At 47.9% G+C, this 26,266-nt stretch overlaps 2 protein-coding genes across 3 annotated transcripts in view; both read right to left on the reverse strand.

Annotated features, from left to right (window-relative positions):
- Positions 1-742: 742 nt before the first annotated feature.
- Positions 743-5,744, reverse strand: Ccr4 (C-C motif chemokine receptor 4). Of its 2 annotated transcripts, none has more exons than XM_031344311.1 (2): positions 5,698-5,728; positions 743-2,632 (listed from the first exon to the last, which is right to left on the reverse strand). In XM_031344311.1, exon 2 carries the CDS (start codon positions 2,604-2,606, stop codon positions 1,524-1,526), a length of 1,083 nt encoding a protein of 360 aa, XP_031200171.1. In that variant the 5' UTR covers positions 2,607-2,632; positions 5,698-5,728; the 3' UTR covers positions 743-1,523. The 2 variants fall into 2 exon arrangements, with proteins under 2 accessions (XP_031200171.1, XP_031200170.1); XM_031344310.1 differs by having other exon boundaries at positions 1,231-2,669; positions 5,698-5,744.
- A 12,158-nt stretch (positions 5,745-17,902) lies between these two features.
- Positions 17,903-26,266, reverse strand: part of Trim71 (tripartite motif containing 71) — a 55,016-nt gene continuing 46,652 nt past the window's right edge. Inside the window, exons 3-4 of the mRNA XM_031345111.1 lie at positions 24,606-24,740; positions 17,903-22,907 (exon numbers count right to left, since the gene is read on the reverse strand). Of these exons, the coding sequence (XP_031200971.1) occupies positions 21,456-22,907; positions 24,606-24,740 (1,587 nt within the window). The 3' untranslated portion in view covers positions 17,903-21,455. The remainder of the gene's footprint in view (positions 22,908-24,605; positions 24,741-26,266) is intronic.

A 26,266-nucleotide genomic window follows, 5' to 3' on the forward strand; every position in this document is an offset into this window, starting at 1 on the left:
AAAGTCTCACTAAATAGCCTTAGCTGGTCTGGAACTCGCTCTGTAGATCAGGCTGGCCTCAAATTCAGAGAGCTCCACCTGCCTCTGGCTGCTGTATGCTGGCATTAAAGGTGTGTGCCACCACAGGCTCATCCAGCTTACATTTTTTGTTTGTTTCTTTGTTCTTTTGTTTTCAAAAGAGGGTTTCTCTGTGTAGCTCTATCTGCCCTGGAATTAGATTTGTAGACCAGGTTGGCCTCAAACTCAGATACTCCTGCCTTTGCCTCCCAAGTGCTGGGATTAAAGACACTTGCCACCATGTCTAGTAATAGTTCACATTAAAAACGAAGAAGCAGCAGCTGCATATGCAGCAGAGGGTGGCCTAGTGGTCATCAATAGGAGGAGAGGCCCTTGGTCCTGCGAAGGCTCTACACCCCAGTGTAGGGGAATGCCAGGGCCAGGAGTTTGGTGAGCAGGGGGAGGGAATAGGGTTTTTTTCAGAGGGGAAATCAGGAAAGGGGAGAACATTTGAAATCTAAATAAAGAAAAAAAGAAAAAGAAAGAAAGAGACCGGCCATCGAACCTTGACTCCAGCAATAAAAAGTAGTCCTGGGATAGAAGAAGAAGGAGAAGGAGAAGAAGAAGAAGAAGAAGAAGAAGAAGAAGAAGAAGAAGGAGGAGGAGGAGGAGGAGGAGGAGGAGGAGGAGGAGGAGGAGGAGAAGAACAACAAGAACAAGAACAAGAACAAGGAGGAGGAGGAGGGGGAGGAGGAAGAGGAGGAGAAGGAGAAAGAGAGAGTGAAAAGAAAGACGAACAACTTAGGGTGCTCGCAAGAGCATTTCAGAGCTAACTTTTGGAGTGCTGCTTGGCTTGGCTTTCATTTTGGTTTTGGGTGGGTTTGAGTTTGGTTTGGGTTTGGGTTTGGTTTGGTCTGGCTTGGGAACAGGCTTTCAGTGTATTGTCCAGGCAATCCTTGAATCTAAGATCTCTTGGCCTTATCCCCGGAGTAGCTAGGATTACAAAGGCATTTCACCCTTTCTCTGCTCCAATGAGCTTCTTCTACAATATGAATAACCACCTGTCACAATTAAAGCATATATCAGCAAGCCAAACTGCACGGGCATTTCAACAGATGTGTTCTACATGCCTTGTTTCAAGTGGAGAAGGGGTCATCCCTTCATCTCTACACTCAGAACAGGCTTCCGTGAAGCATCCTCTAGCATAAGAGAATCAAGATGTAAGATGCTCACTTCTCCAGACATCTGGCTTCACGAATACGGCATGTCCAAGAATTCTAGGTAGTTCAACAATATTAGAGATCCATGCAATTCATGAAGGGATGATTTCCTCCACCCATCAGGGCTCTGAGCCTCTTGGGAGCATCCTTGGGAGCCACCTGCAGGGTAAGAAAGCCATCTTGCCATGATCTTGGTTTTACTTGTTTTCTTCCGCAGAGACCTGTTCAGGGTACCCCCACTGAAATAAGGCGAGCGAGAGCTGGGTGTGTGGAGCTCGTTAATGCCACGTTACCCCCAATCTCATGTTACAAAGCGTCTCGGAAGTCATGATCCACAGTGGACTGCGTGTAAGAGGAGCTGGAAGTGTCAGCTGAGTAGACCTGAAGGAAGTCACAGTGTTTGCAGAGCACAAGAGGACCCCGGCACGTTCTAAAGAGCTGGGTGATGTACTTGCGGAATTTCTCCCCAAGAAAGAAATAAATGACAGGGTTCAGGCAGCAGTGAATGAAGGCCAGGGTTTCCGTAGCCTGGATGGCGTAGTCTAGGTACCTCTCCAAAGTGCAATCCTGAAGGACCTCGAGCTCCACCAGGGTCTCCAGGAAAAGCACCACGTTGTACGGCGTCCAGAAGCCGAGGAAGAGGACTACCACAGCGAAGATCATCCGAACCGCTCTGCTCTTCTTCTCGTTCTTACAGTGTTGCAGGGTCCTAATGATCATGGAATAGCAAAACAGCATGATCCCCAGGGGGATGACCAGCCCCAGGACATTGATCTCCAGGGAGCTGAGGACTTTCCACATCGTCGAGTTGACCGAGTACTGGGTTTTGCAGTACGTATGGTTGTCCTCTGTGTCGCACGTGCTGAACAAGAGGCCTGGAAGTGAGGCAAACACAGCCACCGACCACGTGATCAGGCTGGTGATGACGCCGTAGGTCAGGGTCCTTGCTTTCAAGGAAAACACTGCGTGCACAATGGCCAGATATCTGTCTATGCTCATGAGCATGATGAAGAAGATGCCACTGTAAAAGCCCACCAGGTACATCCAGGAAACAATCTTGCACAGACCTAGTCCAAAAACCCACTGGTCGGCAGCGTAGTAGCCCCAGAACGGGAGGGACAGTACAAACAGTAGGTCCGAGATGGCTAGGTTCAGCAGGTACACGTCAGTCATGGACTTGAGCCTCTTGTACTTGAACAGCACCAGAACCACAACAGAATTTCCAAACAGACCCAACAAAAAGACCAAGGAGTAGAGAGGAGGCAGGAAGACCTCCCCAAATGCCTTGATCCCTTCCTTGGTGCAAGGCTTCGGCATGCTTTCAAAGAAGTAGTAGTTATTGTACACCGTCTCATCCTGGGTGGTGTCTGTGACCTCTGTGACATTCATCCTTGGGATCTGCGGGCTCTGGGTACCTGCAGAAGCCGCCGATGAAAACGACAATTGAGCTGCCTGGGAGGGTGAAAATAAATCAAGAGTACTAAATGCAAGGCATAGCTAGCAAATTGTCATATTCCCTGTCCGGAAGGGACGTAAAGGTCAAAGAGAAATCACGTCAGCCTTGGGAGTCAGACAGATGGGTTACTCACATTCTAGACTTCTGCCTTTCTGCAGGGAAGCTCATTTCTCTCATGGATAGATGAGGGCAGTAACCCCAACCCCACGAGGCGGCACAGTTTATTATGGGTTTCCAACGGATGGTCTCTGTGGCCAGTGGGATGACCTGTCAAGTAAAGGCCCTTGCCACTGACCCCTGAGGACCACAGAGTTGAAGGAGAATCCAGCACTTGGGAGACAGAGACAGGCAGAGCTCTGTGAATTTGAGGCCAGCCTTGTCTACGTAGCGAGTTCCTGGTCAGCCAGGGCTAGACCATGTCTCAAAAAAAGGAACATAGGGCTAGAGAGGTGGCAAAGAATTCTGGCTGCTCTTCCTCCAGAGGACCCAGATTTGGTTCCCAGCTCCTACACTGTGGCTCACAATCGTCTATAACTCCAGTTTCAGGGGATCTGATGCCCCCTTATGGCCTCGTAAGGCACAATGCACACACATGGTGCGCAGACATAAAAGTAGCCCATGCCACCCATACACATACAATTAAATACATAAAATAGTTAAAAACAAACAAACAAAAAACTTGGGCAGATGACATGGTTCAGTGGACTAGGATATGTGTCACCATGCCTGACAGTCTGAGTTCAATCTCTTGGACTCCTCACATGATAAAAGGTGGGGTCCAGGTGCCACATTTGTCATTTGATGTCCACACTGGTATTGTAACACACAGACACACACACACACTCACCAAATACCTTTTTTTTTTTTTTATAGTTAAAAGATAAATAAATAGCCAGGCAGTGGTGGTACACGCCTTTAATCCCAGCATTGGGAAGGCAGAGGCAGGCAGATTTCTGAGTTTGAGGCCAGCCTGGTCTACAGAGTGAGTTTCAGGACAGCCAGGGCTACACAGAAAAACCCTTTCCCAAATAGACAGACACACAGGCAGATGATCAAGTTTAAAAATGAATAAATTAAGGGGTTGGGGATTTAGCTCAGCGGTAGAGCGCTTGCCTAGCAAGCTCAAGGCCCCGGGTTCAGTCCTCAGCTCTGGCAGAAAAAAAAAAGTCTCTCATGTACTTACATTAGAACTTTAACAATGAATAAATTAATCATGGATACACATGTGAAAACTTTTTTACAGTTGCTCACACACATACTCACCTGGGCCACGCAGCATGAGTGATATTCTGACCAAGGACCACTCCCCTCTCTTCCTGATTTCTGTCTCTGTATCAGTCCCTGTTAAACCCTTCTCGCTTTGTTCAGTAACTCACATCTAATCTCTCCCCACATCTTCAGTTCTGCATACCTTAACACTCTACTGTTTCTATGTGTATGTGGTGTACACATGTGCACACATTTGAGTGCATGTACATTCAGCTGTGCCTGTGGGGTTTTTTTGTTTGTTTATTTTTTGTTTTTGTTTTTTGAGACAAGGTTTCTCTGTGTAGCCCTAGCTGTCCTGGAACTCACTCTGTAGACCAGACTGGCCACAAACTCAGAAATCTGCCTGCCTCTGTCTCCCAAGTGCTGGGATTAAAGGCGTGCACCACCACTGCCCAGCTGTGTCTGTGTCTTTTGGGATCACTGTCTACCTTGTTTTTTGAGGCACCGTCTCAATACTAAACCCAGGACTCTGTTTTGGGTTGACAGGCTGGCCAAGGAACCATTTGCCCATCTCTACCGTGCATAGCCACATCTGGCTTTTGCTCTCCTGCTGGGGATCTCAGGTCCCTGTGCTTATGGTCCAAACTCCTGGCCCACTGAACCGTCTCCCCAGTTCCTGATATTTCTCAAAAGAGATTGTGTTCATTTGTGTTTTCCTGGAAGGGCACGATGAAGACTTGTCGTTACATGGGAGAGCCTCCTGAGAAGCTCGTCAATGACTAACAACTATCTTGTGTTGTTATCATTTTACCAGGAAGGTTTAAAGGGAAAAAAATTTTCAGTAAAACAGAAGAATGAAGAAAGACTCCGAAGAACAAACAAGCAAACAAAAAGGATGGCCCAGCCTACTGGCTTGTACCAATATGCCAGCACTTAAGAGGAAGAGGCATGAAGACCAGAAGTTCAAGGCCAGGCTCGGCAACACAGTGAGTCTGAGACCAGCTACGCTGTATCAGACTCTCCACAAGCAGCGAGGTCGAGAAGATGCTCAGCAAATGGAGACATTTGCTATCAATCCTGAGTTTAATTCCCTGGTCTCTCATGGTAGGAAGAAACAGACTCCTGAAAATTGTCCTCTGACCGCCACACAGGCACCCCTAGTACGCATGTACACACACTCATATATACCCACACTACATAAAGAAATGTAATAAAATACGCTTCAAAAGAAAATGAATAAGTAAGTAAATACGTTGTGCATAATTCCTGAGTAGGTGATGTTTCTTGGCTTGAGAAGTTTGCTGGACTGAGCAGAAAAGTTTGCAGTCCTGGTCAGTGTTGAGTGGATGCCTGGCTGATGAAGCCTCAGGCGGCCTGCAGACAGGTAGGAAATGTGTGCACTCCAAGACAGAGGCCAGTGGCACCAGCAAGATTAAGAAGCCTGAGTGTGAGGCTGGGGAGATGGCTCGGTGGCTAAGGTCACTGGCTGCTCTTGAAGAAGGACATGGCTTCAATTTCTAGCACTCATATGGTGTCTCATAACCATCTGTAACTCCAGTTCTGGGGGATCCAAGACCTCTTCTTACGACCTCCTCAGGCACAGGCACACACACACACATGAGCACTTACATATATGAAGGCAAAACGTTCTTACACATAAAATAAGATAAATCGAAAAAACAAAACAGAACAAAAAACAAAAACCCTGAGTGTGGGTCTGGGCAGGTGACTAGCCACCTATCTGTGCCCCCCACTGCCACACCCACCTGCAGGCGCATACCCACGGGTCCTGCAAATGCCCCTGTCTCCACCTACCTTGCTCTTCTGAAAGTGGTCCTAAGGACAGTCTGTGAGGCAATGCCAGGATCCTAGAAGCAGCACAGGTGCTTTGAAGGGTATGTGACTTCCTGTGACACTGTGACATACCAACTCTTCTCTCACCCATGTGGGGCTTCTTGACAAAAGGAAGAAGAAAGAAAGAAAGAAAAAAAAAACCCTGAGTGACTCATTTCCCCAAATGCAAAGCTAGCTGCAGTTTCTGCTGTGGCAGGGAAGAAAAATGAAAAGAAGGCGAGAGCCAGGTGCAGTGGTGAGGACTGGGATCCCAGCATGGAGAGGCGGAGGCAGGAGGTCGGGAGCCCAAGGTTATCCTTGGCTACATAGCACGTTTAAGGCTAACCTGAGCTACATGTGAACCTGCCTTAGAAAAGAAGAGACGGGAAGGGAAGGGAGTGAGAATAAAAAGAAAAACTTTTAAAACTTTTCAACCTGTAAAATGTATGTGTTGTGGGTTAGGGATGGAGCCCAGAGGTAGAGGATTTGGATTTGCTTAGTGTGATCAAAGCCCTGGGATCCCCAGTACCACAGAGACACTTGTTTAAAAAAAGAAAAAAGTGCAGGGCAGTGGTGGCGCACGCCTTTAATCCCAGCACTTGGGAGGCAAAAGCAGGCGGATTTCTGAGTTTGAGGCCAGCCTGATCTATAGAGTGAGTTCCAGGACAGCCAGGGTTACACAGAGAAACCCAGTCTCGAAAACACACACACACAAAAAAACAAAACAAAACAACAACAGAAAGAAAGAAAGAGAGAAAGAAAAGAAAAAAGGAAAAGGAAAGAAAGAAAGAAAGAAAGAAAGAAAGAAAGAAAGAAAGAAAAAGTGTAAGTACAAGGTCTTTGATTTGATCTTCAGCTCTGGGAAAGGACCAAAACAATAACAAAAAGAAACAAAACAAAACAACCAACAACAAAACAAGCAAAAACAAAAACAGGTGCTCCATATGCAGAGGAGGGCAAAGTTGATCTAACAGAGTGTGTCTGGCTTAGAAGGTGACTCTGTCAGCCTCTTTGATTTAATAAGGGGATCAAACCTGACCAGTAACTCCAATTCCAGAGGATCTGCTGCCCTCTCCTGGCCATGGCACAGACTCCATGCAGCACTGTGCATGCAGTAAAAACCTCCATCCACATAAACAAATAAAAACGGAAATGACTGAGCTGCCATGGACCATGCGTTGGTCCTGAGATCCAGGGCAGCTTTCAGGCTTGTAAGATGGGCAAGCTGTTACTACCCCAGAGATAACCAGCAGGCAGCCTGGCTTAGTGCCAGCACAGTCCTGAAGCATCACAAAGCCTTCCTTCGGGGAAGATTTCAAACTAAATATCAGGGTCTAGAAACTAGAGAGAGAGCTCTGTGGCTAAGAGCACTGGCTGCTCTTATAGAGGACCTGCCATCAGCTCTCTGTACCCAAGTGCCTATAACTTCAGTGCTAGGAGATCTGATACTCTCTCTGTCTCTGTGGCTACTGCCCATGTACATATATACAGGCCAAAGCATCATACACATACAGATGAGAATAAACGTTTTTGTTTTTTTTTTCCCCCTGGGGCAGGAGGCATGAAGCTTGAGACAAGATCTTATCATGTAACGTCCGATGCCCTAAAATTCAGATGTGTTTTGCCTCTGATCTCAAATGCTGTGATTAAAAGTTTGTACCACTACACCTGACTAAAAATAAATACATCTTTAAAAAAAAACAGCAACAGCAAACTAAAAATCAAAAACAGGATTGAGTAGGTAACCAGAATGCATTGCGTACATGTATGAAATTGACAAAGGATAAGATTTAATAATAAATAAGTATAAAAGTAGTAAGCATTTTTTACAATGTCCAAATCATATGTGAAAACAGGAAGCCAGAGAGGGAAGATGGTCCATCCATCACAAGCCCAGCAGACACAGTTGGGCTAACAATCCTGATCTTGACACTTTCCAGGCACCTTAGACTTGATTTCCGAGAAAGGAGCAAACGGAAAAAGCAAGGCTCAACAAGAAGCCTAGCAGAGGCAGGAGGATTTGTGAGTTCGAGGCCAGCCTGGTCTACAGAGTGAGTTCCAGGACAGCCAGGGCTATACAGAGAAACCCTGTCTTGAAAAAACAAAACAAAAAAAAAAAAAAAAAAAAAAAAAAAAAAAAAAAAAAGAGAAGCCTACCCATATGCTATCATGCCAGGCCGGTGTCCAACGTGGAGTTGTAGCGACCCCTGGTGTACCACGACTGATGCCAACAGCAAAGATACAAAGTAAATAAATGCTTCCGGGTACCCGTGCGAGCAGCGCACAGAAACACGAAGCACACCCCCTCACCCCTCCGGGAGGAGCCCCCCGGCACCCTGCCGTAGAACCGCTGTGGTTTTAGTCCAGTGACTAAGCAGCCAGAAACAGCTTGAAACGAGAGAAATCTGCCAGGCAAGGCTGCACAGAGAGCGTTAGGAAGCAGCGTGGGAAGTTCTTGTGGATGAGGTTAGTTAGGCGCTTTTTTGATGGGCTAATAGGAATATCTGGGAGCTCCGGGGCTGACCCCTGGTATCTAACCCCTGGCCTGAGGTGAACAGGGTTTCTACAAAGTGGCTCCAGAGTATGAGAACCTGCCTAAGGAAGATTTGGAATGTGAATTTGGCTGCTGACAGGAGAGCTGACTGGATCAAGCCTGGGACTCAAAACAGGGTCCAGATTGGACTTGGTGGCACATGATTTACATGACACTAGGGAAGTAGAAGCAGCGGGATCGGGAGCTCAAGGTCATCCTCAGCCATATATACTCATTCAAGGCTACTGGGGTCCTACCTCAAGAAACAAAACTATAAACGTAAATGAAAAGTTTAATAAGTCAAAAATATAGAGAGAGCTGGAAAGACGGCTCAGCTGTAACACTTAGTGCTCTTAAGGACCTAGGTTCAGTTCCCAGCATTCCTATGATGTGGCCTCCTTTCCAGTTCCAAGGGATCCAATGTTACATTTGAGAGCACCACGGTACAGGTCTACAGACATGCATGCACGAAAAACACGTATCTGCACAAAATAAATCACTCTAATTTATTTTTAAGAGGCCGTCTATGTCGTAGTGTCTGTTGGGAATTCAATATGTAGATCATGCTAGAACTAACAGAGATCCTCCTGCTTCTGCCACCCAAATGCTGGAATTAAAAGCAGGTACCACTACACCCAGGTTAAAAAAAAAAAAGATTAAATTAATATCATAAAAAGCACACATAAGCAGCAAGGCGAGGCAACAGAACAAAATATCAGAGACTGGCAACGTTAAGGACAGTGAACAAACTCATATGATTGCATCCTCCCACCCTGCTGGACAGATGTAGTGAAGGTTGGGGATCACGTTGAAGACTGAAGCTCGCTTCAGCTCCATTCTAATCTTCGGCCGGGGAATGCGGAAACAAGGTGACGATCATTTGTTTGTTTGGGGTTGTTTTTGTTTCCTTGAGACGGTTTCTTTGTGTATCCTGGTTATAATAGAACTTACTATGTAGACCAGGCAGGCTGGTCTTGAACTAACAGAATTGAGCATCTCGGGTGGGTGAGGGGCTCCTCTGCCAAGGTGGCTGCTGGGAAAGGTCGTAGCCGCAAGTGCTGCTGGGAAGTTACAGGAAAGACGGCTTCCCTCAGCCCCGGCCCACCCTCATTCCCAGGGTGCTTCCGGGACGGGAGCATTCTTGTAACAACAACTGGGTGCTGGGTCCCTCCTGTTTGGGAGGATCTAGGCATTTCTCTAGATCACTTCATCTAGAACTCAGCTCTTTCCCCTCTCGGGGTCTCCTGGCCCCATTTTTTATACCTGGGGCAGCTGCTGAACATCCCAGAGCCCGAGACAAGGACTCCTGAGGATGCTTTCATTCGCCTGGCCCGATCTGCCTCACAAATTCCCCCTCCAAGACACCCCTCTATCACTCTTCTGAGCTCTGCTAGGCTATGTTGGCCTCCTAGCCCCAAATAGGCTGTTGCCTAGTAACTATAATGGCCAGCAGATGGCAGCGTTTTTCAGTTTACCATCCTCTAGGAAATGGGTTTCGTTATTAAAGAAATGGGGGGAAATGGGGGGCCTCTGGAGGCATGCTTCTAATCCCAGCTCTCTCGCAGCAGAGGCAGGCAAATCTCTCTGGGTTCAAATCCAGCCTGGTCTACATAGTAAAATCCTATCTCAAAAGAAAACCTTTTAAGTAATTGTGTGTGTGTGTGTGTGTGTGTGTGTGTGTGTGTGCGCGCGCGCTAGCATGCTAGAGGTCAAAGGACAACTGGGTGTTCCTTCTCTCCTTTCATTAGTGGTCTGTATTTATGGTCCCTATTTCCTTACCTCTCCTTCATCTCTGATTTCATGGATCCCTGGCTGTAGAGATGACTCTGCAGTTAAGAGCACTGGATGGGAGTTGGGCAGTGGTGGCCCACGCCTTTAATCCTAGCACTTGGAAGGCAGAGGCGGGCAGATTTCTGAGTTTGAGGCCTGCCTGGTCTACAGAGTGAGTTCCAGGACAGCCAGGGCTATACAGAGAAACCCTGTCTCGAAAAAACAAAACAAAAAACAAAAACAAAAAACAAAAGCACTGGATGTTTATCCAAAGGACCTGAGCTGAGTTAGGTTCCTAGTTCCCAGTCAGGTGGCTCAAAATAACATCTAACTCCAGCTCTTGAGGAGATCCAATTCTCTCTTCTGGCCTCCATGGGACCCGAACCTAAGTGCACACCTACCTGCACACAAAAGGTACACTAGAATCTCAGCAGTCCAGGATCCTGAGTTGGGCTCTAACCAGAGCTACACTGGATGCCCTATCTCCCTATCTCAAAAGGCTGCCTTCTGGGAGGGAAGTGTCCGCCCGCCAACACCTTTAGCAAGACTATTAGTTTTCTTCAGGCACCTGACCTTCTCACAATGGCTACCATCTCCCAATATGCAACTGACCTGACGAGCTGCCAGGAGAGCTTGAAGACTGGATAGATGAACTCTCTCCCAGCAGACCAGGGCGGGGTTTAGTGACTTGGGCCAAAGCTTGTGGTTTACTTACAAGAAATGTAAATCCCAAATGCAGATAGGTTTTTGACCACTTCAAGCCCACAGAATGTCCTGAGTGTACATGATACATCTAGGGTGAGAAACACCCTCTGATTCTGCAGAACTGGACGAGGGATCAGGAACACAGCTGGACTTGGGTCCTGTCTGACCTAGTCAAGGTACTGACCTATGAATTAGAACCAGTCTTCCAACCAGGCCTTCAACTCCCAGGTCAACTCTCCCTGAGCTCTTCCCACCTGTCTGCAGTCCCCCCAGGCCTGTTTCCTCCACCACACTGGGCTCCTTGACCACTCTTGCTCTTTAATTGTTTCATGCACACAATGAACTCATTTCACTCTTTCTAGAACCTTCTCTCTCAATTCAGTCTTTTCCACAAACCTCAGCGAAGGGCTTGAGAATCAGTCTCAGGCTTGCATCTTCTGTGTTCTGGGCTAAGTTACAACAATTATCCTGAAAATGAGTGTGAAGATAAAAACGAAGGGGAAGTTACATTAAAATCTTTTTTTTTTTTAAATATTGTATAGGGCCACTGAGGTAACAGCTTCCCGTGTGCAAACCTAGTGATCGAAGCTAGATCGCCAGAACCCACCAGGAGACAGAGAATTGATCCTGGGACTTCTTTTGCCTGCCACATGAGGTTCTGTAGCATGCATGTGTGCACACACCCACTCCCACCCCCACAAAAACACAATAAAAGCTGCAATGATAAATTACGTGACTCCTTTCTTGAAAGTAATAGGATAGCAAACCACAAAAGGGGCATGGCTTCCAGACAACCTTACTTTTCTGGGTACTTCTGAAGGTTGGAGGGAGAGAAACCTGATTTTTCTCACTCTGTAGACCAGGCTGGCATATTAAGTCAAAGATCCACCTGCCTCTGCCTCCCCAGTGCTGGGACCCACTATTACTCCTAGCCCCGGATGTTTTTCCATTTTCAACTTGCAGTTTTTTGTTCGGGGGTGGGGGGGTGGGGGGTGTTACCGCAATACTTTCAGACTTGTTACACCATACGTTTCTGGTATTTGCAGCTTCACATGCCTCCCTGGTGCCTGATGGCTATGCATTCTCAGAAGTCCTGTGTAAATCTCCAGATGAAAGGTCTCCACCCGGCAGGGGAGCTCCCTCAACCTGACCAGTCCTCTCCCTGCCTGAGTAAAAGCACGACCCAGCTCATAGAGCTGAGGGGGCAACTCAAAATTTCCAAGACTCTAAAGAGAAGAGAATCGCAAGATGACTCAGACTGGAGCAGCTGCCTGGAAGAGATAGGATCAATCAAGGCGCCTAGGAAGTCTTCGACCTGCTTCACTGCCTGCAGGCTGTGCAGTGTGCTCCATGGTTCCCAGCTTCTGAGAACTGTCACCCATGCTGGGGTGGGCCCTCATGATGCAGCTGTCTTTTAAACATTTCTGCTTCCGTAAGAGTTACCCCCTCACCTACATTCCTGTAAGTCACTTCAATCAAACCCGTTGCTTCACCAGGCTGGACTTCGGTGGTATCTGGACTTTGGCCTGCCTTGGGCTCCTTATCTGGGATGAGCAGACTGTTGCATCTCCTTAGGAAGAATTTTTTCACACACCAGGAAGCAGCTGGAGCCCCAGCGTGCTGGTACCGGCCCTGCGACTGATTGCACAAGACTGGACCACTCGGGTGGATCCCTTAGCCTTCTACTCCCATCCCTCCTGGCCCTCTGAGCTGTGGGTCCAAACTTAATGCAAACCACTCTCAAACCTCAAAAGTCCAGACTGAAGGTCCAGTTCAGTTCTTACCAAGCTCACTTCCAACAGCGATAGGTCTATAATCAATAATTCATCTATTCAACTTGCTTTAGGAAGAAGGGTCTCCTAAAGCAAAACTATAAGCTGCAGGACTAACATCAGCTAACTTAGTCCCAAGTACTTTTTTTTTTTTTTTAAAGATTTATTTATTATTATAAATGAGTACACTGTAGTTGTCTTCAGGCACACCAGAAGGGGGCGTCAGATTTCATTATGGGAGGTTGTGAGCCACCATGTGGTTGCTGGGATTTGAACTCATGACCTTCCAAAGAGCAGTCGGTGCTCTTAACAGCTGAGCCATCTCTCCAGCCCCAAGTACTTCTTTTTTAAAGGACTTTTTGAAGCCGCCTTGTCTGAAATAGAAATCACCACCTCCCCAGGAAACTACTCCACCCAAGAACAATAGGATTGTTGCTGGGCTATATCTGTCCTCAGGTCCCAGGAAGGGTACCAGAGCAGAAAATGGCTGTCTGACTTCTGACAATGTCAATTTGTGTCTGTCAATACTTCAGGGACTACTAGTTCCCTATCACACCCCAAAGGGCTCTTTCTAACCACGTTCTTCTGAAAGGATATGCTTTTGGACTGGGCAGTGGTGGCGCACACCTTTAATCCCAGCACTTGGGAGGCAGAGGCAGGTGATTTCTCAATCTGAGGCCAGCCTGGTCTACAGAGTTCCAGGACAGCCAGGGCTACACAGGGTTTCTCTGTACAACAACAAAGAGTGTCTGCTTTTACACTGGGAGTAGGGACAAAAGTATAACTCTACAAACCTGGGAGGTTGAGGCAGGAGGATGAAGAGTCCACGTCTGGTGGCTGAATTGAGATCCAGGGAATCAGAGGCCCCTCTTTTTGCTTCCTCAGACACCAGGCACTCTTTTGTGGTACACAGACCACGCGAGTCTGTGTGGATGTGTACCAGTGCGTGTGCTCATGTGCCTGTGTGTGTGTACATTTGGCTGCAAGCACCTTTAAGCTTTCTAGGCACCCCGCTGACACTCCTGAACACAAACTCTTGTTACTTTATATATGCAGGTATTTGTACTGATGAACCAAGTTCACCCAAACACAAAGTAAGAACTGGGTGAAATGGCTCAGTGCATACGGTCAAATCTGGATTATTAGAACCCTTGGGCCAGTACTAAGGCCCAACCATAAGCTGTCCCAACCATATGGTGGTTTGCTCTGGTGCCCTCACTCCACAGCACATACCCACAGCAAATAAGTGCCACTTCCTCTGCTCCCCACCCCACGCCATCCCCATAACCAGAAAAGCTGATATTCGGAAGGTTCTGGAAAACACCTTGGCAGAATTGTACTTAACCTGGAATTACTAAGATGAGTAACACACTTCTGATGATTAACATTAGAGAACCGAGCAGATTCCGCGTGCCAAGCCTTCAGCTCCTATGCCTTCCCATCTGGGTATTGCCTCCCGGGTTCTTCGTACATGAAATGAAGCACCCACCCAACCCACTTAAGTTCCATCTATATATCATAACATCTAACCCTTCATTAGAGTGCACTGTGATATTCTACCCTTTGAATACTCCATGGAAGGACATTTATTTCTTCCTGTCCATCTTTTCCTGGTTATCAGGATGTCGGTGCTAAGAAATTCAGAGTAACGTTTCCACAGAGATGTGCAGTTCCCTTAAGACATATATATTGCTATGGTCACCACATGAAACTGTTCATCCGTTGGGTTCTGTCACCACACCAGCAGGAAGCAAAGGCTGCGACCTCTCCCCCCATATTTCTGTAAAACGTGTGGTTTCTATTTATTAATCAGTTAGGGACCTGCTACCAAGTAGACCTTAGCTTGCTGAGCCAGAGACAGTGGAAATCACATGGAACCAAGTCTTTTATTATCTTAAAGAAAAAAAAAAAAAAAGAGGCCAGGTGGTGCTGGTGGTCCACTTGGGTGACAGAAGCAAGTGGATTTCATGATCTCCAGGACAGCCAAGGTTATAGAGAAACCCCGTCTCAAGATACAAACCAACCTGAACGTGGGCACACACATGCCACAGCACGTGGGTCAGGACTTCTACCACATGGGTCCCAGGCCGGGCAGCAGTCACCTCTTCCTGCTGAGCCATCTTGCCAGCCCATGAACTTCAGTCCTTCCTTCACAACTCACTTGCTTTGTCAATTTTCATGCCAGGCCTTAGGAAAGTGTGGAGGACCCTTTCCCACAACCCTCATGTCTGACTGGCTCCCACAGTGCCCGGTTACAGGTAACATAAATAAAAGGAGACGGGGGAAGAGGGGCAGAGGTCAAGTCCCTCCAGGAACTCACAGGGTTCTCTAGAAATCTCTCAGCAGGTGTTCAATGCCAGAGTTCTCCATTCTGGCTAGAGTAACAAATCACAACACTTTTAGGAAAAATGTAGAGAATTAATCGTTTAGTGGGTCACCTCCAGTCCCAGATGACCTCCGCCCAAACCGGAGGCTACCTGCTTTGAGAAACAGGTCAAGACTCCGTTCCACTCAAAGCAAATCCCAAGGCAAGCAGAGAACACACAGAGCTTGGCTTGAAACTTAAACAAAAATAAATAAAAAACAAACTCTACTTGATCTCCATGTCTGCCTATACACATGTGACCTCCATGTCTGCCTACACACGTGTGTGCCAGGTGCCCAGAGGCCACAAGAGGGGATCAGGTTCTCTGGAACTAGATTTGGGAACCCAACCTAGGTCTTCTGCTCTAAATACAGGGCCATCTTTCCAGGCCCTAAACCACTTCCTAATTGCTTCAGGTTCTGAAGCAGAGCCTTACTACATAGCCCATGTTGGCCTCAAACTCATGATCCTCCTGCCTCGGCTTTCCTGGGAATAGAGGCATGTGCCTACCACGTAGAGCTCAAAGTTCTTAATCTACCTAGCACCTGCCTCCCTGCCCCCACAATCAGGAACCACCAACAGATGAATTGCTTAGTTTCCTAGGACCCACAGCATAGCCCTCAAATGGATCCTTCTCCATCAGCCCAAGATGAGGTTAAAAGGCCAGAACTCACCAGAAAAAGACGGCAGCAACAGCAGCTGGTGAGTCCCACAGCCACTCACTCTCTAGGGACAGCCGTTCCCTCCCTTCCTTGTGAGACTGTGGGGCAGGGATATAAAGTCTGTATAAATAGATACACACAGCCATTTGTGTGTGTGTCATGGTGTGAATGTAGAGGGGGTTGGTTCTCTTGCTCGACCAGGTCCTAGGAACTCAACTCTCTGCATCAAGCTTGGTGGTAAGCACCTTACAGCCACGCTGTCTGACAGCCCCTAGCCTGTTTTCTTCTGTTTTCTTTCTAAAAAAACACTAACAACACCTGTTTAGCGTGTGCTCCTCATGCAAAGTCCTGGGCCAGCCAGGCCGAGTCCTCCCGCCCCCACCAAGAGTGGTACACCCATACCTAATCCAGATGGAAAGATCACACAGACACAAGTTTTCGTGGGAAAACCCTCTGTTTATTTGATTAAACAAAAATAAAATAAGCTGCATAGGAACAATTTTTAAAGTCCAAAGAGACACCGGCTTTGTTTTAAGGCTGCAGTAGCTGATACGGTACATCCCCTTGCTACTCTCCCAGCCTTCTCTGTGGACCACAGAGATACATTCAGAAGCCTGTTCGCTCGCTCACAGGAGGTTTGGAACGCGTTTGCACTGGCTCTTCACCTGCTCATTGCCTGTCATGCCTGCGGCTGGCAAGAGTAACATTTAAGGTTTTAAAGGTAAAAGCCCAGAAAGGGGGGAAGGGGCTTGCAAAAAAAAAAAATTAAAAAACAAAACAAAACACTTTTGCCTTGAGGTTTGGGGGAAATCCCCCTGGCCACCCACTGCCTTGACAGGCCCCTAAATGCCACCGCAATCCCAAAAGGGCAGAGGTGGCGAGGGCTCTGCTGCCAGGGGAGGCGGTGTGTTCCTTCAACAGCTTGTCCAGCTTAAGACACTTCACTTAGTCATTCCAGCACCAGGCAACATGCCCCTGTGAATTCCACCCGGAAAGGGATGCATTTACTTTTCTTAAACAAAAAGACCCAAGTGGGTCGCGTATTCTACAGTTACATAAAAATTAAAGCTGCTTCTTTTTCTTCTCTTTTTGGCTGACCAGGCGAGAGAGCTAATGGACTGTATCAAACAAGGTCCATTAAAACAAAACCGAACAACCCTCCCACCCACAACCACTACTACAGTAACATGCTAGTTAAACATTGCTAAACCACCCACCCTCACCGGCACTGACGTAAGGAAAAGGGGAGAAGACGTTTACCACCCTAAAAGCAAGAAAGCCCTACCCATACATGTGAACAGCGCCCCTCTAACAGAGGACAGCTACAGACGGCTAGAAAACACCAAGAACCACTGCAAAGCTGGTTACAGTGAAAGTAAACGCGTTGCTGCCAGGGGCGCCAACATTCAGCCAGTGTGCTCTGAGATAGCCTTGAGTAAGGTATGACCTGAGCTTGTGAGGTAATACAATCATTAAAAGGGGTCTAAGACCATGCAGATACACAAAAACATTTAGAACCATTCCTGGTTAAATGATGATGGAAAAAACAGCCCTCCAGGCTGGATTGCTAACCCGTAACACCAGTTTTAAAAATAGACATTATTGAGGTATTTCTTCACGGTGACATTTATTTATAAACCCATAAACCCAAAACCCGGTTAGTCCAGTGGCCTGCAGGATGCTCTCTCATCCAGGTAGACCAGAAGGTTACTGGGGAGGGACAAACAGGGAGAAAGTTAACAATACAGCATTTCCCGATAATGTGCTTCTCAATTTATCAAGTATTTAACAAACAAGAACAAAGAGGGACAGACAGGGAACAACAAATGTCAAAGCGTTGCCTTTGGTAGGAAGAACAAATCAAAACAAAAAGCAATGCACACGCCACCAGTCGCTGTAGAAATGGCCGCACCGCGAGTGACGGACATCCTGCTGGGCACAGACAGCTTCAAATACAATCATGAAGTCAGAGATTCTCATTCCCTTCAAATACCTGATGCTTCCCACTAGACCTGTAGGGTTCCCACTAAAAGGACATGGCTGCAGATGCTCCTAAAACAGCTTTCTCTTGAAGAGACCCCTAAAGGCCTTTAATTGAGGAAGGTTCTCCATCTCCTAACGCTGTCTGTAGAGCTGGGTTTGGGGGGGTGGGGGGGTGGCGCAGACTGGCTGAGAACTACTCCGGTGAATGACTACACTGACCAGATAGCTCTTGTTCCAGGTCAAATGTCTGTCTACTAGAAGAAATCAATCCTGCATTCCTAAACATTGTCTCTAGAGGGGGGTCTCCCACGTCCACCCCCTCCCCACTGGATTAAACTATACCTTTTCAATACCCATCAGGTGCCGACGTGAGGTAGACAACTTTTTGCCAAAAGTGAGGTAGAAAATCCATACTAAACGAATCAGTGTGGTTAGGGGCGGTGTCCTGTCCTGTGACCGTGGCTCAGGAGAAGCCAGAGAAAGCCCCAGTCCTGTGTAAATGTACACAGGTGATGGCGCCATCTTAATACAGCCCCAGATGGTCAGAACCTCAGTAGGACAGATGTTCTAAATAAATACATTTTGGCACCACTGTGTGTGTATGTATACACACGCACACAGACACAGACAGACTACACACACACACACACACACACACACACACACACCTTAAACAACAGGGAAAACAAGCCTAGAACTTTGGCATTCCTTTTAATACCAGAACACAGCAACCCTAGCATCTTCCAAACCCAACACAACACACACACAGACAGTATTGTGCTGCTTCAAGCTTAAAAGACTTCCCAACTCAAATGATTAAGCTTTGGCTTAACTACATGAAACACACTGGGCCATCCATCACAAAGTGCCTTCATCCCGGCAACCTCGATGGCCCAACACTGTCCAATTCCATTTAAGTACCCTTGTGTGCTTCCCCGGATAAGTTAGACTTAACAAGGGTATTGATTGAGGAAGTTTAGTGCACTCGGGGAACAGCCTAGACCACTAGGCTCAAACCAAGAAGAGCAGTTACCTGCCAGCCGTAATAGAGCACAGGTTTGGAGACAAGACAAGATGGCTTCTCATGAACAAAAGGTACAGATTGGTGATTACTTTCACATTATACTTTTGGAATGTTAGGCAGGTAGCAACCAGGTGTTGAATACTCAAGATATTTCACTTCCTATGGGAATCTCCTGGTCCCCACCCTCTCAGGCTCCTGCCACCTGACCAGGCTAGAGCTGCACAGGGACCGCTTCCATCCACCCAGCACCCAGGATGTCTCTTTCCTGTCATACCTGTGCGACATCGCCTCAGAACGGGCAGCAGGTGCGCAGCAAACAGGCCAGCATCATGATATGGACCAGTCCACATTATCTTAGAGACATTCTCCAAAGTGCTTAGCACCAACTCCCCCACCACAGGCTAGGAGCCCAATCTCAGGCGGCCACAAACAGCCACATGTTTTAAAAACAAAAAGTTCTCCAACTATGACCACATTCCTTAGAAGCCAGCCCTACACTATTCTGGATATAGAAAGGTCAGGAGCCACAGACCTCCAAGGACACACCCGCTGTGCTCCAAGCCCACAGCCGTCTATCCATGTACTTACTAATCAAGACCCAACCATCTCGGTCACAAGATGGGAACCTGGGCAGAGCTACCAAATCCTAAGTAAAATGTCAAGTGTTTTATTTGTTAGTCACCAGAAAAAGTTCTCCCGGAACAGCCAATATTCCCACCACAGGAGAGCCGTGAGGGGGACGCTGGGGAAGCATGTCATGATTTCAAATTAGCATTGAAAAACAGCTCTTCCCCAGCCACAATTAAAGTCAAGTTTCTGAGAAAGTTGTCAAGATTCATTTGTTCAATTAGAATCATTAAGCATGTAGAGCTAGTTATATTGAGTGTTTAAGGGCAGTTTGTTAGGAAGACGGTGGAGGAGGTGGCGGAAGCTGCCTCCTGGTTGTCCTGTTCTATGAAATTTTTAAAAATCAGTTTAACACTTAGGTGATGTAATAAAGGCTAAAAGGATATATAAACTGGGGAAGGACCCACTATTAAATTTTAAAAGGAGCTTGCAACTCTCTTTCGCATCCCCAGGAATCTGAACTGGGGGTCAGCAGGTGAAGCTACCTTAGAGATTCCTTGATTGTGTACCATTCTCCCTGCTGAGATGACCCCAGCACCCGCTGCCCCACTCAGATCACTCCAAAATCCTGAAATTAAAAGTCCTGTGAATGAACACCACAATCCACACAGGCAAACTGGACGTCCCAAAGCAATCCGACTGGCCCCGTATCCTGTCCCCGACTGCCTCTTCCTCTGTGGGCAGAAAATGAGCTTTGGGTCTGGCTCGGGCAGTTCTTGGTCCTCAGCCGGCGATGCGAGAGACTCTTTCAAATCCGGTCTGATCTCAGTAATGAGGAGAGTACAGAGAACCAGGATGGACCCTCGTTCTCAAAGAGATGAATGTCAAGAAGACCCACTCTGTGGCTTACAGTGAATCAGCCCTCAAGGGAATAGGAGCCACAGGCCCCCAAATCTCCATTCTTTGGTACAGGTTAAAAAAAAAAAAAAAAGACATTCTACTGTGTCCTACACTTCCTGTTGGGGTAGTTTGGTTTGTACATCCCTTACATTCAAAGGCCTTTGGGGGAGCACTAGGGGTCTGTGTTAACCTTGAAGTCCAACTCTGCTCAGATACAGGGAGGGTTCCTGAGAAAGACCTGAGCCAAGGGTTAGGCAATGAGGTGCTCCTACCTGTCATTCAGAATTCTTCTATAGTCCCTGAACTTCCAAAGCAGGAAAAAACATTGTGCTTCTCAAATAAAAGCTATCCCTTTGCCTACGATGCCCTCTTGCACAGGGACGAGGTTCCCCGCCCTCCTGAACAGACCCTGATGTGGGGGTGCCTCACTTCTGCAGCACCCCCACTTCTGTGGCACCCTGGTCCACATCTGAAAAGTCCCCCTCTCTCTGAGAACAAGGTTAACTTATTTCCTTAGATCTAAGTCTTTATAACAAACAACATCAACACAGATATACTTAACTTCTGAGAACACTCTCAACCTACAGTCCTGAGCTAAATCTATTTTCTTAGCAAACTGGGAAGAAGTTTGCTTGGGATGTCATGTGTCAAGTCCAGCTTCTCTCCTCAAGAAAAGATGGCTTTGAAACTCAAACGTGTGTGTACCCGCACACACACCCTTCTTTACCAGAGATAAAGATGAGACATCCGAAAATATGAATGGTCTGCTTTTCTAGGCTAGCAAGCCACAGCCATATCTCCTAGGGATGAGGATGTTAGACACACTGAGGTAAACAGAGAAGAGCTCTGTTGCATTGATAAAAAAGAAAGATTTTTTTTCCCTAAAAAAAGAGCAGACCACAAAACCTGGCCCCACATAAACACAGTATTCTCAAGAACACAAACACGCTAGAGTTACGAATTTTAAATCCTATCTTTCCAAAATCTTATACTTCTCTTTTTTACTTAGTAGTTTTTGGGTTTCCTTGGCTCAATCTACAAAATGCACCCCACCATACACTTCCAGTGCCCTCAAGGTTGCAGGACTGCTGGCCTGTGCCTTCTATGCCTTAGGGAGGGAAGAGGATGTGAGCTCCAAAGAGGAGCTAAGAGGCCTGCTACAGAAGGAAATGCAAAGATCTGAGGTAGATAGAAATTATCACATCACAGGCTCAATCCCTGCACAGAAGAGAATTACATTCATCTGTAAAAAAACAAAAACAAAAACAACAAAAAAAAAAAATTTAAGCTGAGGTAGGACTTGGGCAATGTTGTACTTTTGTTCTTTAAAAAAATAAAAATAAAAATAAAGGGGGTGGGGGGAGAAAAAGAAATATCCCTGAGATGATTTCTTCTTTGAAATTCAAAAATGAGAGACACACATGCACACCCTAAACACAGAAAACCCCAGAAGACACAATTAGAAGATGAGGATTCGATTGTTGCCAAAGTCCACCACGACGATCAATCCATCCGGGGTGACCGCAATACCTGAGGGGCGGTCCATCTGACCGAAGCCACTGCCTTGAGCACCGAACTTACACAGGAAGCTGCCGTTGGCCTCAAACATCTGCACGCGGTGATTTCTGGAATCAGCTACAATGATTCGCCCTTCCTGGTCCACGGCCACACCCTGTGGTCGCAGAAACTGCCCATTGCCAGTGCCCTCTGAGCCCAAGTACCGGGCAGATTGGCAATCGGGGTGAATAACCAGAAGCCGGTGGTTGTTGAAATCAGTGACTACCAGGTGACCTTCATTGTTGAAAGCCACACCCCGTGGAGAGTCGAAGTGCTTCCAGAGAGATCCCTCGAAGCCGTACTTATTCAGGAAAACCCCATCAGGTCCAAACAGCTGGATGCGATGATTTCGGGTGTCTGAAACCAGGATCTTGCCCTCAGAATTCACTGCCACATCCCATGGGTAGTTAAACTGCCCGTTCTTGGTTCCTTTCTCACCAAACTTAAGAAGGAACTGGCCCTCAAAGGTGAAGATCTGAATGCGATGATTGTCTTTGTCGGCCACTACGATCCTGCGGGATGCGTCACAAGCCACCCCGGCTGGTCGGTCAAACTGCCCAGGCCGAGAACCTAGGGTACCAAACTTGTGGTGGAAAGAGCCACAGGGCTTAAACACCTGGATTCTGTTATTGCTTCGGTCAGCCACAATGATGTAGCCCTCCTTATCCACACTCACGCCCCAGGGCCTACAGAGCTTGCCCTCACCGTCACCTTCACTGCCGAAGCTCAGCCCTGGGAGCCCGATGCCCACATAGCTGCGGCCTGACTTGACCACCACCTTGAAGGGGCTGTTTTCTATATGCTGGTTGTACAGTGTCACCGATACCAAGTGCTCACCCTCAAGCTGGGGCCTGTAGCTCACTACGTAAGTCCCATTCTGCTGATCACTTACTTCTGCACCAAATAGGTTTCCATCGGGGCCAAGGACCACAACTGACATCAGGTCACCTCCCGAGAGGCGGGGCTCACCATCGTGGTCATAGCCCATGACAGTGAAGGAGGCCACCTTCCCCTGAAGGGCTCGCTTGATGCCGTCTCCTGTAGCCTTTGTGAGTGGGGCAAAGGCCCCGCTGCTGACAAAGCCTAGAGACTTGAGGGCAAGATACAGGGCCTGGTCAGGGGGCGTGAACATGATTCGATCATCTTCTTGGGGCTGCAGGAGGCCCCGGATGGTCTTGAGCTCCTGCACCTGGGCCAGCATCCGGTCTCGGGCCAGCAGGATGTCCAGGGCTCGGCCCTCTTCCAGGACCTGTTGGACAGCACTGATGGTGCTCTCCAACTTGTTGAGGTTCTGCCGCAGCTTCTCCACCTGCAGGTAGAGAGTCTTAGCCTTCACCTGGCGGATCTTCTCCACCTGGAGGAGAGAGGAAACAGAAGCTCAGAGCCAAGCATGGAGTGCAGAGTGAGGAACCCACGCCGAGATCTGGAGTGAAGGCAGAAGTGGGAGATGATTACCTGACATACAGAACAATTTTCTCCTTTCTCTTTTCTGCATTCAAATCCTAACAGTCACCCATTTTAGGTAGGTTGCCCCAGCCCCGAGGTAAAACTACCTCTCATGCTTCGCTTAGGGGGCCATGACCTCTTAGTGCTCTTAAGCTGAGAGCTACAGATAGTTGACTATAGACACTGGAGACAACTTTTCTGAGGTCTGGGTTTAAAAATAAAGAAATTTAATTATTTTTTTAAAAGATTAATTTATTTATGTGTGTGAATAAACTGTAGCTGTCTTCAGACACCCCAGAAGAGGGCCTATTCCAGAAGGCTGTGAGCCACCGTGTAGTTGCTGGGTCTTAAAGTAGTGACCTATGGAACAGCGGTTAGTGCTCTTAGCCACTGAGCCATCCATCTCTCCAGCCCCAAAATTTAATTTTTGTCATTGGGTGTGTATGTGCATGAGTACAAGTGACCAGAAGCCAGAGGTGCTGGATTCCTGGGAAGCCAAGATTCTGGACCACTGCAAGAGCAGTAAGTGGGCTCTCTGCTTCTGGGCTGGCGCTCCCCTCGCCCCTCACAGACAGGCACTCTCTTTCTAGTTTGTCTGGTGTTTTGGGTGTGTTGTGTGTGGAGGGGGGTTCTAGGGGTAGGGTCTAATCATGTACCTTGATTGGCCTGAAACTCACTATTTAAAAAACCAGGCTGTACTTGAACTCACAGAAACCCACCTGCTCTGGGCCCCACAGGTGCAGTTACCTAAAAGGCATGTGCCACCACACCTGAAACTCCAGTTGTAGAAGGATCCTATGCCCCTGCAGGCACCCACTCACACGCCCACACAATTTTTTAAAAATTTAATTGCTAGGGTATTGGGGTGTGTGTATGTGAGAGAGAGAAAGAGAGAGAGAGAAAGAGAGAGAGACAGACAGACAGACATACGGGGACACACACACACACACACACACACAGAGACGGGGCTATCTCTACCACAGCCTCTCTTGGAATCTAACCTTGCAGTCCTATATTCAGAACAATCCAAGACTCGGGTTAAGCGCCAGGTAGAGGGTAGCCATGGCTGGGGTGGAGCTGCTGGCCTTAGGGTAGGAGTCTTCCCAGCTGACTGTTACCTGAAAGCCTACCAAGTGTGCCCAGCTACCTTCCCTGCCTTCAACGAAGACGCCCCCCGCCCCCGAGCGCGCGCGCACGCACGCACGCACGCACGCACGCACGCACGCACGCACGCACGCACGAGTTCTCTTCCTCCCTGCCCCCAGAGGCTTTTACCACGTGGGGTCAAGAAGTGCAACCAGCTGGGACACCCAAAATAAGGTCAATTTCCTACCCACTCCTCCGCTAACAAGAGTTTTGATTGTCTGCCTCTGGCTGGCCTCCTTTTCAGAGTGTGCAACAGAAAGCCTGAGCCCTGGCCCTTCCTGGCTCCCCAGGCCCTTCTTGTTCTGCTACATGAATGACACCCAGCATTCCAGGGACACCCCCTCCACAAACTTTCTGGAAAATTACCAACTCTTTCTAAACTTAGAGCTTGGGCCTCAGATCTTGAAATGAGGCCAAGCCTGGGGGATTGGGGGGGGGGGTGGTCTATGCAGCCCATTACCTTCCACAACAGCTCACACTCACGATCCTCCAGGGCCGCCTTGTGTCGAGCTATGACAGCCTTGACCTCTGACTGGACCACCTTTGCCTTCATCTCCACCTGTTCTGCCACAGTCTGTGCCTGCTCGATGCTCAGCTGGAAAAGCAAGCAAAAGCTTGAGTCACTGGAAGGGACCTCTCCTCTTACCTCATGGATAGATAGCAGCTTCCAAGAGACCTTCAGGACCCGGGCTTGCTGGCACCCGCTGACGTGGAACTCAGAGCTGCTGGCAAAGCCTGAGTTTCTGTCTCGGAAGTGGCACCTCCAGTGAGTATCAGACTATTAAAGGATACTATTTTTTTTTTGGGTTTTTGAGACAGGGTTTCTCTGAGTAGCCCTGGCTGCCCTGGAACTCACTCTGTAGACCAGGCTGGCCTCGAACTCAGAAATCCGCCAGTCTCTGCCTCCCAAGTGCTGGGATTAAAGGCATGCGCCACCATCGCTCGGCTTAAAGGGATACTCATAACAGGGTTTGTATGGAATACTGGGAGTGAGCATCAGATGTAAAGTAGCTCTGAGCTTGCTACAGGTTTCCTGGACTTACTCCCCCTGCACCTGAAGGCCAGGGAGGTCCCTCTTGGGGCCGCAGGGGAAGGAATGGAGGTTAGCGGTCTCTCCACCCCGTGTGCATCAGTTTCCAGCGATCTCTCCTAAGGCAACTAATACAATGTGCACTGTGGGAGTATCGCCTCATCTAACCTAAGAAAATCCTCAATCACGCCCTGCAGTCTGGGCCCTGCATCTTACAGCACCAGTACATCAAGCAGCTTAATCAGACATATTGTTCATAAAAAATTAACTCGGACAGAAGGCCTGGTGTGTTCGTTAATATTACATGAAGTGTCTCAAAAAAGCCACAAGGATTTCTTTGAGACACTGAGGAACGAGATAGGGATTCTGACCTGACTGTCAGAAGAACCCCTTTTGAGAGCAGACGAATCTACCGGATAGATACAGAAAGCGCTAAGGCATGGATCGAGCTGAACCGATGAGAAGCAGTGGACAGATACCTGCCTGGGCAGGACTCCCTGGGTACAAGATGGGATGTGGTACAACTGGTAGGGCTTTAGCATCTCAGGCTGCTGAGGTATTTTATGAAGGTAACCCAGGTTCAAATCTCAGCTCCTACTAGGTCTAAGCAGGCATTTACCACAGTCCTCTCAAACCCTGGTCAGAGACCTTAAAAGAAGCCTGAGACAAACATACAAAGAGCCAAGTTGCTGCCAGAGTCCAACATAGCTGCTGTTCACGGTTCAGCTCTTGCCTGGTAAGCGAGATGTGTAAAAAACTGAGGTATACGGACCATGATCTTCTTTTTAAATTACACTCATTTACCTATTATTTACGTGTGTGTGTGTGTCTCCACATGTGTGTGCCCACATGCATGAAGCAGGCGCACATGCAGGGGTCTTAGGACACCACCCTTCAGCAGCCTCTCCACTGTGTGGGCTCCAGTCATGGAACTCAAGCCTCTCCCACGGGGTCATGTCACCTGCCTTCAACTCAAACTTGTTATTTTGTGGGAAAAATCCCAAATGGAAACTACCACCACCACCAACCGAGTAGGTACCTTGATCATTCTGTGTCCTGAGTGCAACCACCAGAGTAAAATTCTCTTCCCC

This window comes from Mastomys coucha, unplaced genomic scaffold, assembly GCF_008632895.1.
Source record: "Mastomys coucha isolate ucsf_1 unplaced genomic scaffold, UCSF_Mcou_1 pScaffold23, whole genome shotgun sequence".
Taxonomy (NCBI): Eukaryota; Metazoa; Chordata; class Mammalia; order Rodentia; family Muridae; genus Mastomys; species Mastomys coucha.

Bases quoted from the DNA above. Each gene is read 5' to 3' on its own strand.
- Ccr4 (XM_031344311.1), bottom strand. From the start codon at position 2,606: ATGAATGTCACAGAGGTCACAGACACCACCCAGGATGAGACGGTGTAC.